The sequence below is a fragment of the Pleurodeles waltl genome, chromosome 6 (genome assembly GCF_031143425.1).
Source record: "Pleurodeles waltl isolate 20211129_DDA chromosome 6, aPleWal1.hap1.20221129, whole genome shotgun sequence".
NCBI lineage: Eukaryota > Metazoa > Chordata > Amphibia > Caudata > Salamandridae > Pleurodeles > Pleurodeles waltl.
The window spans coordinates 1,679,510,260-1,679,524,718 of record NC_090445.1 but is presented as its reverse complement, the minus strand read 5'-3'; the positions used below and the strand labels follow the sequence as shown (position 1 = coordinate 1,679,524,718).

The 14,459-nt window shown below is 45.4% G+C and overlaps 1 protein-coding gene across 4 annotated transcripts in view; it reads left to right on the top strand.

Moving 5' to 3' along the window:
• Positions 1 to 14,459, top strand: part of DENND1A (DENN domain containing 1A) — a 1,115,636-nt gene that overhangs the window by 618,271 nt on the left and 482,906 nt on the right. For all 4 annotated transcript variants that reach the window (XM_069241713.1, XM_069241711.1, XM_069241712.1 and 1 more), the window contains exon 12: positions 8,819 to 8,920. In XM_069241713.1, the coding sequence (XP_069097814.1) occupies positions 8,819 to 8,920 (102 nt within the window). The remainder of the gene's footprint in view (positions 1 to 8,818; positions 8,921 to 14,459) is intronic.

Genomic DNA, 14,459 nt, shown 5'->3' with positions numbered 1-14,459 from the left:
CAGGCTCCAGATGCCCTTGACTTCCCTCTCGGTCAGCCATGGACCGGGTGGTCATGCAGACCCACTCAGGTAACCCTAACATCTCCAGGTGAGATCTGAGCTCTACTTCTTTCCAAGCAGTATGCTCTAGATCATTGCCTAACAGACAATCTACAGGCATGGCAGGACTCACAGCTACTTTCAGAGTACCAGAGACCCCCCCCCACTCAAAGGGAACCCGAGCCACCGGTAGGTGACTCTCGCGATTGTCAGCGACTATGACCTGGTGGAATGTATTAGGGATTATCTGCTCTGTGGACACCAGCTGACTCTTGATAGTAGTCATACTGGCTCCTGTGTCACGCAGAGCCTCCACCTTCTGCCCATCAATGAGGACCCACTGCCGGTACTTGGAAGTATTTTTAGGCATGTGGACCTTGGACATCATTTCTCCTTCTCCCAGGGACACTAGGGAAATCTCTACCTGCTCCCCAAAGCTAGTGGGGTCCATCTCCCCCCCGAGTGCTACACTAGTCAACCCAGGTGCCTGTCCGGTAGTGGACGGTGCCCTCTTGGGGCACTGTGGATCGCCTTTGTAGTGACCATATTGGTAACACTCCATGCATTTGGGGCTAGATTTTCCTGACCTGTCAAATGTCCCTGGTTTCTTCCCAAATTTGGAAAAGGAAGGGTTGCCACCCCCTCCCTGGGAATTCTTTTGGGGGCCTTTAGAGAGTTCCTTATCTGTAAGTTTATCTCCCCCCTCTTTCTTCTGTTGGGAACCCTGACCACCTTTGTGGGAGTCCCCCCCAGGTACCTTTTTGGACACTCTGGTGCTAACCCAGAGGTCCGCCTCCTCAGCAAGCTTCCTGGGATCAGTCAGCTTACTATCCACTAGGTGCTGGCGCAAATCGGTATAAGTAACATTAAGCATATGCTCTCTCAGGATCAAGTCATATAAACCTTTATAATCTGCTACTTTGTTGCCCCGCACCCATCCATTCAGTGCCTTACTAGAGAAATCAAAGAAATCTACCCATGTTTGTGTGGTTTGTTTGGTGCTGTCCCTGAACCTCTGACGGTATCCCTCAGGGGTCAGCCCAAACTTGGCAAGTAAAGTGGCTTTCTGGAGTGGGTATGTGTTTTGATCCGGTGGATCCAATGTGAGAAGTGTGTCCCTCCCCAATGGCGGCACATAACCCCACATAGCTACCCCCCATTGCCCTTCAGGAACCTCATGAGCCCTTAGTGCAACTTCATAAGCAGCTAACCATTTATCTATGTCATCTCCCACCACAAAACTGGGCACCACATTTTTGGGTATACGAACCTTCTTTTCTCCAGCAGGTCCTGTCTGTATGCTGCCACCATTATTGCTGGATTCAGACTGTCTTGCCTTGATCTCCAGCTCCTTGAGACTCAGTTCATGAGCCAACAATAGTTTCTTTTCAGCCAACGCTCTTTCAGCTTCCACTTGTTTGGCTGCTCTTTCAGCTTCTGCTTGTTTGGCTGTTCTTTCAGCTTCAATCTGTTTGGCTGCTCTTTCAGCCTCAGCTTGTTTGGCTTCTCTTTCTGCCCTCCTCTCCTCCTGTTGTGCCTCAATTTTCAGTTTTGCCATTTGCAATTGGAACTCCCTTTCCTCTCTCCTTTCCTCTGCGGTCAGGCTTTGCATGGAGACACTGCTCCCTGGTCTGGAAGGGTGCACAATTGCAGTGGTAACACCATCCATAGATAGTGAAAATCCTTCTGAGGGGCCATTTTCTGGCTCCTCTTCCTCATCATCCTCTAAATGGGCTTCTGCCCAGGCCCTCAGCGCCACTTGAAAGTCCTCCTTTCTGGAGGCCCCTTGGGTGGGTACCCTTAATGCCCTGCAGAATCCTCTTAGTTGTTTGACCGTGTATGTATCCAACTGGACTAGGTCAAAGTCCCCTGTCTGAGACCCAGTCAGAGACATGTTGAGTGAGGATTTAGTTTTTGAAAATTGTCAGGAAAAAACGGATTTTCAAAAAGAGATAAAAACCAAGTTGACCTTCAACTGTGGGTATGTAGTGAAATACTTAGCTACTGTATGTCACTGCACAAATACAAGTCCTATCCTCACCGCTGATCACCAATGTTAGAAATGGGGTTTTTGGTTGGCAGTCAGGTTACCTCCTGTCCAAGCAAAAGCCCTCACTCTAGTCAGGGTAAGTCACACACTATCCAAGATTATCCTGTGCCCACCCTCTGGTAGCTTGGCACGAGCAGTCAGGCTTAACTTAGAAGGCAATGTGTAAAGTATTTGTGCAATAAATCATACAATACCACCATATAACACCACAAAAATACACCACACAGTGTTTAGAAAAATATATAATATTTATCAGGATAATTGTAGGTCAAAAAGAATAAAGTTGCAATGGAAAATTGTAGAAATATCACAGGGAAGTGATATAAAGTGTCTTAAGTCTTTAGAATGCAATACAGTGTCTTTCAAGCACAAAGTACCTGGTTTCTGGTGGAAAATCTCCTCAGAGGGCCACAGGAGAAGAGATGCGTGGAAAAAGGGGTGTGTGCGTCGATTTCTCCTCAGCACACACAGACTTGCGTCGGTCTTTTCCACGCGGGGAAGTCGGGCGTCGTTTTCCGGCGCGCAGACAGTCTCTTTTTGTGGATCGCGGGGATTACCAGATGTCCCGGGTCTGTGCGTGGATTCTCCTGCTTGTTTTCCGGCTGCGCGTCGTTCTGCGGGGCTGCGCGTCGAAGTTTCGATCTCACGGTAGGCGTCGCGTCGATTTCTCCTTGGAAGTCGGGCGGCGTTGTCCTTGCGAGGCCGTGCGTCGAAAGTTTGGTCTCACGGCAGGCGTCGCGTCGATTTCTCCTTGGAAGTCGGGCGGCGTTGTCCTTGCGAGGCCGTGCGTCAAAGTTTCGCACTCACGGTGGGCGTCGCGTCGATTTCTCCTGGAAAGTCGAGCGGCTTTGTCCTTGCGAGGTTGTGCGTCGAAGTCTCGATCGCCCCGAGGGCGTCGCGTCGATCAGCGTCGGTGTGCGGCGTTTTTCTCGCCGCGAAACAAGCTGTGCGTCGAAATTTTCGGCGCACGGAGCGTCCAAGTGAAAGGAAGAAGTCTTTTTGGTCCTGAGACTTCAAGGAACAGGAGGCAAGCTCTATCCAAGCCCTTGGAGAGCACTTTCACAGCCAGACAAGAGTTCAGCAAGGCAGCAGGGCAACAGCAAGACAGCAGTCCTTTGTAGAAAGCAGACAGGTGAGTCCTTTGAGCAGCCAGGCAGTTCTTCTTGGCAGGATGTAGTTTCTGGTTCCGGTTTCTTCTCCAGCAAGTGTCTGATGAGGTAGGGCAGAGGCCCTGTTTTATACCCAAGTGTGCCTTTGAAGTGGGGGAGACTTCAAAGAGTGGCTAAGAAGTGCACCAGGTCCCCTTTCAGTTCAATCCTGTCTGCCAGGGTCCCAGTAGGGGGTGTGGCAGTCCTTTGTGTGAGGGCAGGCCCTCCACCCTCCCAGCCCAGGAAGACCCATTCAAAATGCAGATGTATGCAAGTGAGGCTGAGTACCCTGTGTTTGGGGTGTGTCTGAGTGAATGCACAAGGAGCTGTCAACTAAACCTAGCCAGACGTGGATTGTAAGGCACAGAAGGATTTAAGTGCAAAGAAATGCTCACTTTCTAAAAGTGGCATTTCTAGAATAGTAATATTAAATCCGACTTCACCAGTCAGTAGGATTTTGTATTACCATTCTGGCCATACTAAATATGACCTCCCTGCTCCTTTCAGGTCAGCAGCTGCCACTTCAACAGTGTATGAGGGCAGCCCCAATGTTAGCCTATGAAGGGAGCAGGTCTCCCAGTAGTGCAAAAACGAATTTAGGAGTTTTACACTACCAGGACATATAACTACACAGGTACATGTCCTGTCTTTTACCTACACAGCACCCTGCTCTAGGGGATACCCAGGGCACACATTACGGGTGACTTATATGCAGAAAAAGGGGAGTTCTAGGCTTGGCAAGTACTTTTAAATGCCAAGTCGAGGTGGCAGTGAAACTGCACACACAGGCCTAGCAATGGTAGGCCTGAGACAAGGAAAAGGGGCTACTTAAGTGGGTGGCACAATCCGTGCTGCAGGTCCACTAGTAGCATTTAATCTATATGCCCTAGGCACCTGGAGTGCACATGACTGGGGACTTATAAGTAGATTAAATAGTTCAATCAGGTATGATCCAAAGTTACCATGTTTACAGAGAGAGAGCATATACACTTTATCACTGGTTAGCAGTGGTAAAGTGCGCAGAGTCTAAAAACCAGCAAAAACAGTATCCAAAACGAGGAGGGAGGCAGGCAAAAAGTTAGGGGTGACTACCCTAAGGCTGTCAGGTCTAACAATATGTCACAGCATCCTTTGATATTATTGGTGCAAAATGCCTGCTATATCACCACTTTTTTGTCTTTTCAATCATTGCGCATTATTTTAACGCTTAATTCCAAGTTTGCCTCTTGTTCAGTGTCTCCAAGTAGTGTCTCTCATCTTGTACGGGTGCTTTGAGGGAAACCAATCTAACTCCCTGGAAGGTTGCGTGGGATGGCAAAGTCTTTCTCAGTAACTGAACAGTCTTACCTGTAGCTTCACTGCGGAAACCAGTGTCTTAATTAGAAAATATTACTTATAGAAACACTAGACCACTTACCAGCGGGTCTGATTGAGACCAGAAAAATGGTTTCAGCACAAGTAGTGTTTCTGAGATTTTCATTTTCTTAGGAAAGATCTTCCAGAACGTAAGGCATTTCTTCATTATGTAAGCCATTATTCATACTGCAATATCTTGTAAGAAACTAAGCTAAACAAGACCATATGCTGGGCATCCATGAATTGGGGGTAGATTTGTCGCTCTAGTGAAAATTGATGGCCTCTGAACCACTTCACTTAAAAACAGTTTCTTAGTTTGGCAGGTACTAGCGCAGTATGGTCCCTTGTCTGTGCCTGCGCCTTTACACACTTCACCAAACATTCATTCAGCAAGGTTCTCCACCGAGTCAGCTGCAATTATATTTCACTCATACTTCAGTTTTTTGCTTTCCTTATTCATGTCGACGGGAGCCTCCTTTGCCCTTTACCCGTGAACTAGTGTTACAACGTTTCCTCCTTTGTTGGACAGAGCTCCAGTCTGTTGTCTCTGGATAAATGCTTCTTCTTTTCACTTCCCCCATATGTAGGTTTCGCGTGTATGGTGTGTGTGCCATTAATGGCAAACATGTTGTATTCTTTACTTACTTGAGGAGCTTTGGTCATTCCCATTCATCCATTGGTGGCTTTTTGCCTAGGAACCTTCCGCAATTGGCTTGCAACATTGTCAATTACATCTTAGATCAGCTCATGAGAGTATTTTAGTACTTCCATTGGCTCTGAGGTTGCATTCTTCCATGTCCATTGGAATGTATAAGGGACTGTTTTACTGTCTGCAGGCAGCCCACTGGTATAAAAGTGTATTGAAATGGATGCTACACAGAATGAAGTCACGTTGTTACATAGCACCAGTTTTATCACTGATCATTGACCAGCGTGCAAACAAGCATTGGCAAAAGCAATACTATCCAGTACAAGCATCAAACTTTATTGGTTTTGCCAAGCCTTGTTCTAAAAGGACCTGAATTCTCTCTTTTGTGGCTTGCTTCAAGTGAGGCCAAGCTAGTTGTTTTGCTTTGTTATTTACCAAGTAGATAAGACTTTCCTTGTGCTCCATGGATTGCCTCCTCTTGGGAAACACCCCGCCTTAATTTGCTCTGTCTTAAAAAAAGTTAAAGATCTAAAAATGTACCACTGATGCTTCTTTCCTGGTAAGGAGTTTCGGAACCACATACCTTGATTGTATTTAGATTATAGTTCACATGTCGTGTAATACGCAATGTATTGACTTATCTGTTTCCTTTACCTTAATAACTTGTAGTAAAGTCCTAACTTTGTTTTGGGACTGTTAACTGGGCAACTGATATAATGCGTGCATCAGGATTGGTTTTGCCTTCCCTTTTGCGACACGTGTACCTATGAGTATTCTGCGTATCATCCACTTGTCAATCACAGTTTAGCTCAGCCAAGTGGAGTTTTTCAGATCTCACCTAATACGGTTGGGTGTCTGGGGTATCCTTCCACAGTCACTGGAGTGTTTGCATTGGACTGCATAAAGGTCAGCTTTAAAACTATAGCCATCTTTGTCCACTCCTGCTGGTTTGCCTCTGTGTGTCTTATTTAAATGTGCTAACTCTTGGTAGCACCATAAACTCAGACCTACATGCTTTGTCAATGGTTGTTATAACGGCACTGAACTATTTTTTCCTAGCATTTTTTCTTTTGTGCTTGTGTATTTCACTGATTCCTATTAATACAGCGTTTTAAAAGGAAATATAGTGAGATCTCAGCCCTGCTTGTTGTGCTGCTGCAACATAGGATTGCTGCATTTGGTGCTCAGACTTGGGACTGGCTTGGTCCGCTGAATACATTATAAATCTGACCTGTTGTCCCAAAGTGTGACTCTCTCCCTTCCACCTTAGAGGCCGTTGTGTGAGAGAGGCACTGCAGTTGTTTGAGAATCCCAGAGAAACTACAGCGAGGTGGGTGGCTGTTTTTCCTTGACCATCCTATTAAAACTCCCAAGTGAACGCCTGTTCCTTGCCCATCCCATTAACACTCCCAAGGGAACGTCCATTCCTTGCCTATCCCATTAACACTCCCAAGTGAGCACCTATTCCTTGCCCGTCCCATTAACACTCCCAAGGGAACGTCCATTCCTTGCCCATCCCATTAACACGCCCAAGCGAACACCTATTCCTTGCCCGTCCCATTAAAGCTCCCACGGGAACATCCATTCCTTGCCCATCCCATTAACACTCCCAAGCGAACACCTATTCCTTGCCCGTCCCATTAACACTCCCAAGGGAACGTCCATTCCTTGCCCATCCTATAAACACTCCCAAGGGAACACCTATTCCTTGCCCATCCCATTAACACTCCCAAGGGAATGTCCATTCTTTGCCCATCCCATTACCACTCCCAAGCGAACACCTATTCCTTGCCCTTCCCATTAATACGCCCAAGGGAACGCGTATTCGTTGCCCATCCAATTAATACACCCAAGGGAACGCCACTGCCAATCCAGTTTGAAAGGCGGATTCATCTGCATTCTTGATGGTGGAACACCCCCCTGCCAAAGTTACCCCCCCATGACAAGTTCTTCCTCTGGCTTTCAAACCTTTCAGCCGCAGACGTCTGTAATATAGAGAAAACATCTTTGTGCCACGGTCAGATATGTCTGATACTAGCGTTCTCTCGGCTTGTTTTCACCCAAACATAAAGGTATGGCAAAATAGGAAAGGTTTGCAACACCCTTAAAATGCCCGCACAGCAAAAGCCGGTCATTGCATAGGATGTTAGTCATCACAAAACGCGAGCCCCTAACAGCTGGGTGCACACAACAAAACGTAGCTTAACAGTTTCTGTTCGGTTCCGTGATAGTTCTGAAAACTTTCTTCCCAGTTCTTAGCCAAGGCGTGCGTGTGTGCATATGTGCGCGCGCGCGTGCGTGTGTGTGCGTGTAAGACGTTTATTTACATGCATCGTATCTTGTGATGACTTGTGCAACCCGAGACGCCTTAAGTAAGATCTTAAAAGCTCCCTGGAACCTCTTATGGTTTCAGATTCTTTGTAGGGGTTCCCCTGTGAGACTTTAAATCCAGCTTCACTTATCTTGGTTTCCGAGAGATTAAAGCGGCCCCCCCACCCGTTCCGTTCCCTGTTAACAGCAGTCCGGTGAGAGCAGGGCCGGAACCCAACACTTCCTTCTCAGCTCAACAGGACTTTTAACTAAATATGGCTTCTACGTTTATTAACGCTTGTCATCGTGATGTGTTTGTTCTTTTAGCTAAACCAGACAAAATCTTTTCATGAAATACATCTTGCGTTATGTAAGCCTGTTTTGATCACATGTAATACATATTCGCCTTGTGTTATGCCATAATTAGCTGCTTTTCCAAGCCTCCTAGTTCAGGGGGTTGGCATCATTCATGTGAATTACGAATTTTCAGCTATCTGTGTAAAACATGTAAAGAATAGTGCAACGGCGGCTGGCGCAAATGTAAAGGGTGGTGGGGCGGGGGGACTGGGGAAACAACTTTACAAAAACAACCACAAAAAAACACCTTTCTTTTTGCCAACATTCACTGGGACACCAGCACAGGCTCCCCAGCAATCCTGGCACTGCTTTCATGCTAAACCTAGCATGAAACCTGCGTCAGGATTGGTCTGAGCAGCTCGGACTGCCGCTCTGACACAACCCTGGGGTATGTTCAGTTTCTCCAGCCCAGCTGAGTAAACAGCAAGGCTGGAAAAACCTATGTGCCTATGTGTGTCTGCCAGCCAAACACACATGCGCACTTAGGTGCACTCACTCTCCTCCTCCCACTTCCTGTGGCCCAGCCCCGCCCTGCTTTGCTAGCTGAGCCAGCAGTTGAAAAATAAAACAATATTAGACATTAGTTTAATTTTTCATCTCCTGGCTCTTGAGCAAGGGGGGGCAACGCTCTTTCGTCTTTGCGGAGGTGCTGCCCACCTTATAGGATGTGGTGTCTTACTCACCTGCCTGCTGCTTTAATGTATGTCAGATGCGGGCAATCAGATTCCACCGGAGAGTTTTAAGCGTACCTGTGGTGCATAGACTGGTGGAAGAGTCAGGACGAATGCGCTCTCCTCTTCACCTGTGTGACAGGCGTGCTCATTCATTCAATACGATCTGGTTGATGAAAGTGCATTTTGTCCATATTGTGCTTGCTGCAAGACTAAAACCTTACGTTCTTTGTTTTAGAAAGTGAAGTCAATGAACCTGGAAGATGTGGTCGTTTTAAACGTTGACACCAACACACTAGAAACTCCCTTCGATGACCTGCAGAGCCTCCCGACAGAAGTGGTCAGTAAGAATGCTTGATTCCACTATTTTAGTTCAAGGGCAGTTGTGAGGCCCACTCTCTGTCTTTGTAGTCCTTGTGATTTCTTTACAGTACTGGTAGCCGTGGTGACCCAGAGCATGCAAGGTGCCTGACTACTTGGCTAAAAGCATTGTTTTCCAAGTACATAGCCAGACCGTGGGGGGCACGACAACCGCCCCAATTGGAAGACTGGAAAAAAGACAGGGATCGGTGCATACTGACAGAACAAGTGATATATGAAGGTCGGGTTACCCACGTAAGTGGACAAAGATATGGGTCACCGAAACGACTATAGAGGGGGCATTTGTCATAATCCACTGCAAGAGGCAATTCTAGAATAGTGCAAAGGTGGGGACCCCATGTGGATAGGGGGAAACGCTTCATAAGGGGATAGGAGGGTATACGATAAGTTACAATGTGGTACTGGCATTTAATGTCTACGTAATGTGGTTGTTTCTCTTGTGGTTGAAACCAATAAAAAATGTACTGTAAAAAAAAAAAGAAACTCCCCTCCCCCATTGTTTCCATTGTAATTCGAACCATGGTCATCGCCATGGTCGACCACGCCTGCATCCTTTCCTAATTCTGATATAGAGTACCTGCTTTGTGGGGTAGCTTAGTTTAATGTGAGCGCTCCTTTTGAAATCCACTCTCCGTGTCGTTTGCGTGTCCACTTCGTCTGTTTATTGTTCTTGTTTGCCCCAGTGGTCTATTCCTATTCTCCTACTAGTTAAATGCAATTTCTGTCCTAAATAGATGAATAGAGAGGCCGACCAAACGATTCTTTCATTGGACGAGACAAAGATGTATCCACTTGGTATTGTGCTGTGATGGGGCCACCTGCTTTGCAGTGCGCTTAATTAAGAGATCAAAGACCAAAAGTGGGCACAGGATGCATGTAGCCTTGATGGTAGCCATCGAGCCCTTTGATCCATCGCACGTTGTCAATGACTAAATGGATGCCGTCATTTTATTATTTCACTATTTGGCCAGTGTTTTAAATTAAATTTGCCACTATCAGGTTGGTCTGACAACAGTAATCCTTGGCGTGCATTATGTGAGCATCCCAACCAAATACTCCCTTTGGTAGTCTGTGTTGATGGTCACCGGCCATGGTGGCGCCAGCACTCATTTATGGAGACCGAGGCTTAATTTTCAACATCACAATTTGACCATGTGCAATAGGCAAAAAGGCAGAAAGGAGGATACGTAAAGCTATGAAGAAGTAAGAAAGGATCCGTTAGAGGGAGATGAAGAAACAAGTGTAGCGTAAGGGTATTGGAATCAAGACGCGTATCCTTAGTGTTTGCCAACCCTTACATTCTGCATCATCTGTGGCGGACAATTAAGTAAAACATGACAAATTGGGGTGCTGCAACAATAATAATGATAATATTAAAGTTAATAATAATAGCAGTACCAAGAACTGCAACAACAAAACAAAAATAATACCAAGAGCTGTAATAAAATAAGGTTCATTATTATTAAGAACGCTAATACTAGTAGAAATAGTAATACTACTTATTATTGAATGTATTTTAATTGTTTTTTTGTTTTTACTTATTTATTTATATTTTACAAATTAAGTATTGGCAGTCCCCAATCACTTCCAGAAAGGAAAGAGAAGAGACATGCAGAAACCATACTACAGCCTCCTCCCCTATTTTAGAACAGCACAGATCTCAGTTTAGAATTTGCTGGGTATGAAATGCTGCCTGAAGCCAACCATGCCTTGTCCTTCGTGCACCTCTTTTCAGGACTGCAGATCGGGTAACCAAAACGCGGGGCTGCTTTGCATTTCGCAGGAAAGCTAGAATTGAACTTATCCAGAAGATCCCCTGGGGGGGAACGCAAAGGCTTTTGTGAAATGTCTTGAGAATTCCACCCTGGAGGCGTCTTTGGCTTTCTACCTCAAAGGAAGCGTCTGCCGGAGTCTCAGATGCGATGTAATCAATTGGTGTCGTGGTTGCCGCAACCTTTCACATTTGCAGTAGAGTAGGTTCTTCTAAGACGTCATTGATTAGTGGTTTTATGTCTCACATAGTCATATGCCATAACATTTCAAACGCATCGGAATATCGAAAGACACACCTATCACTTTTTAAGCGATAGAGGTAAATTCAGCTAGCAATAAATACTGAAATAGGGTAATGCATACACCCCATTTTCTTATTGATTGACAGCAGTCTATCTGGGTGCATGGGACTAGGCACTCAAAATCCCCTGATTACCCCCTGGCAGAACCTGAGGACATCGGAGGGCACCAAGCTGAACATAATAAAACTGGCAGGACACCAAGGGGCATGACTGTGGGATACTAGATGCTTCCAGGCAATGTGCAGTTACAGTGGACCAGACACAGCGTGGTTAAGAAGGGAGCAGGACACAGTGTGGCTGAGAAGATCTGAGGGCTTCTGAGACACCAGAGCCAAGGCAGAATATGGCCCTCAGCATTGAGGAAAAGGAGGTTGGATGAACTACACGTGAAAGAACCTTCTGTGATGCCGTCCGCTTTTACGCTATCAGGCCCTATAAACAGGGATGTTAGGAGACAGGCTCAGCATCACAGAAGGAGGCTGTCATGTCTTAATCAAGCTTTGAGTCAGGCAAAATCAAACCCAAAATGATGCAAGACTGACCATTTTGATATGATGTTAATTAACTCCATGGTTATTTTATTTCCACCTCTGTCCATCAAAAGGACAGAGACTTCAATTCAAAAATTAAATAGGCATTCTGAGAATGCCGTCGGAATGTAGAAGTTGGGAAAACACAAATCCAGATCTGCCAGTGGTCCTTTCCGGACTACCTTCTTGACGCTCGGACCAAAGGATGATGCCTGTTAGGATCGATACTCTGAGTTCCAGTACAAAATGTCACCCAAAAATGGAGCGAGAGTTGGTATCTTCTAAAGACAGTGAAATTGATTCTAGAAAGAAGAGTTTCTTCAGCCTTAAGATAACAATAATTCTAGTTGCTGTTATTTGTAAGGTAACAAAAACATGCACCTGAGAACAGAGCTTATCTTCTGAGGCTCTTTGACAAGTTCCAAAGGAAACGCAAAACTCAAAGAACTTCATTTTTAATTTCATTTTTTATTTATACAAACAAGAACATTTTGAATAGAAATGTACATAGCAACAAAAAGGCACAAAAGATGTGCATGAATAGGAGTCGTAGTGAAGACTGAAGATATCAGAAGATTCTTGGTGAGTCACACCATTTGGTATTCCAGTCAGGCTGCAGGTGAAATAATTCCCTTTTAGAGGGTTGAGGGAGGCACATAATTTTGGCAGGGCAAAGACGGTTTCAAATATATTGTTGTGTACAAGAGATTGGGTATTGCTTTACCCATTGTTGAACGGATGACTTTTTAGCGGATTTTTGTAGTCTGATAAGGCAGAGCAGGCATGAATATCCAGTGGTAATGCGGTCCAGTGGTATATAGGTACAAAGCCTGAACCGTGGCGGTGGCACATGGCAGCTTTGGGAAGGCCAGTAGGTTCTGGCTGGCTGATCTGAGATGTGGCACATGGCAGCTTTGGGAAGGTCAGTAGGTTCTGGCTGGCTGATCTGAGATGTCAAGCATGGATGTAGTGAGAAACCGTCAAAGAGATAGATAGGAGAGTGATTGTTGATGCATTTGAACACTAATGGAAGTGACCTATAGGTGACTCAATTTTTGGCATTAAAATATCCAATCTATTGATGATATGTGGAGGTGGGAGTGTGCTGAGGGAGGTGAGAGTGTGGCTCATGAAATTGATTATCTTTCTATTTGGAGTATAACAGTGCCTTGAGACCCTACGGGTGTTAAGCCGCGCTTTAGAAAAATTGATTGATCAAGAGTAGCTCGGGAGGCCAATCAGCAAACTGATGCAACAATCATTTTCGCTGAACACCAGGAAGTGGATGAGTGTTTTTAGCAGTGTTGAAGGGTAACATTACATGAAGCTTACAAATGTTGAGAAGTGGAAATCTTGCTGTGAAGCAGTGTCCGAGATAAATGCCTCCATTGTCCTGGAAGTATGAAACTAAACACCCAGTTTTCTAGCTGACTGGGTGAAAAATGGTGAGTCACAGATAGAGGATAGCATTAGTCATGAGTGAGTTGGCATTGAAGCCCAGAAGTATAGAACTTCAGTTTTGAAGGAGTTTAGTATCACAGATTGGGTGCCATCCCATGGGGTTAGGAGTGAGGCAGTTTGAGATGAATTTTGGAGTTTAGGTGTGAAGGCCAAGAAGGAGAAAATGGTTTGGGTATTTTTTGCTTTGAGGTGGTACAAGAAAGGAAAGGTGGAGATGACCTAAGGGGAAACTAGAAAGGACACAAGGACTGATCCTTGGGGAACACCTAGTGGAAGAGAGGTGGATACAAAAGACTCATTCTAATTACAGTGTAGGAGCCATTGGAGCGGTAAAGCAAAACCAGTTAAGGGGTACCCCACTGATGCCTGATGAGTTTAGGGAGGAAAGTAGTGTTGGGTGATCTCTCAGCAGTACCAAAGGTGGTAGTGAGATCTAGTAGTTTGAGAATAAAGGAAGGCTGATAGTGGTGTGCAGTAGATATATTTAAAAGGGGAAGAAGGGCCACTGCTTATCTGAGCCATCAGGTGAAGGAGCCCATTTTGGGGGAAAGTTGAAAAGAAATGTAAGGCAGAGTAAAGTGTTGGGTGAAAGAGACAGGGATTTGACGATAAGATGGAAGAAAGGACACAGGGTGCACAGGATGGATTATCTGCCTTAAAGAGAGGATCGGTTATAGTTGGTGATGGTCTGTTAATCTGTGAGAATGTGGTTGTATAGGTTTGGGATGAGATGGGTGGGGGGGCTTGACCAGTGTCGCCAACCTGTCCCTAGTACTGCTTATCTTAGTGGAGAAGTGTAGTGTGAAGTTGTTAGCAGATAATGACAGGATTTTGATGCATTAAGATAGTAAAGAGTATGGCGACCGGAGGGTGCATGCAAGGTGCTTGGGATGAAATTGAAGGGCAGTGATGAGATCTTGCAAATTTGAAAATTTGCCATTGTCTAGGATATGATGCAGTGCATTAAGGTTTGCTCATAGGCATTGAGGTTACCAGTGGACATTTGTTTCCACCATTTGTGTAATTCTGCTCTCTTAAGGTGTCTTGATATTATGTGTAATCCGAGGTTGTAGGAGTGAACTAATGTGGTGAATAATGCAAGCCGAAGGTTTTTATTATAGTGTCTTAAAGCAGTTAAGTGAGGTGTTATGCAGTAGTGGGGTGATGTTGTTATGGAGATCAGGTAGAGAGCCACCAATAGAAGCTCATGTTTTCTTCTGGAGATAGGTGGGGCAGAAGTAGTGGAAGTAGGAAGCAAAAGAGTGATTTGCATTTACCATGTGGTAGTCATGTGGAGATGGGGTGTCATGAAGTTCTACAGAGTAGTGCCGAAGTGGGTCAGGTCAGTTGATAGACAGTAATGATGGCAGCTTTGATAGGTGATGTGATTGAAGTAATATGGAATTCAAATGTGATGAAAAAAACAGCAGGT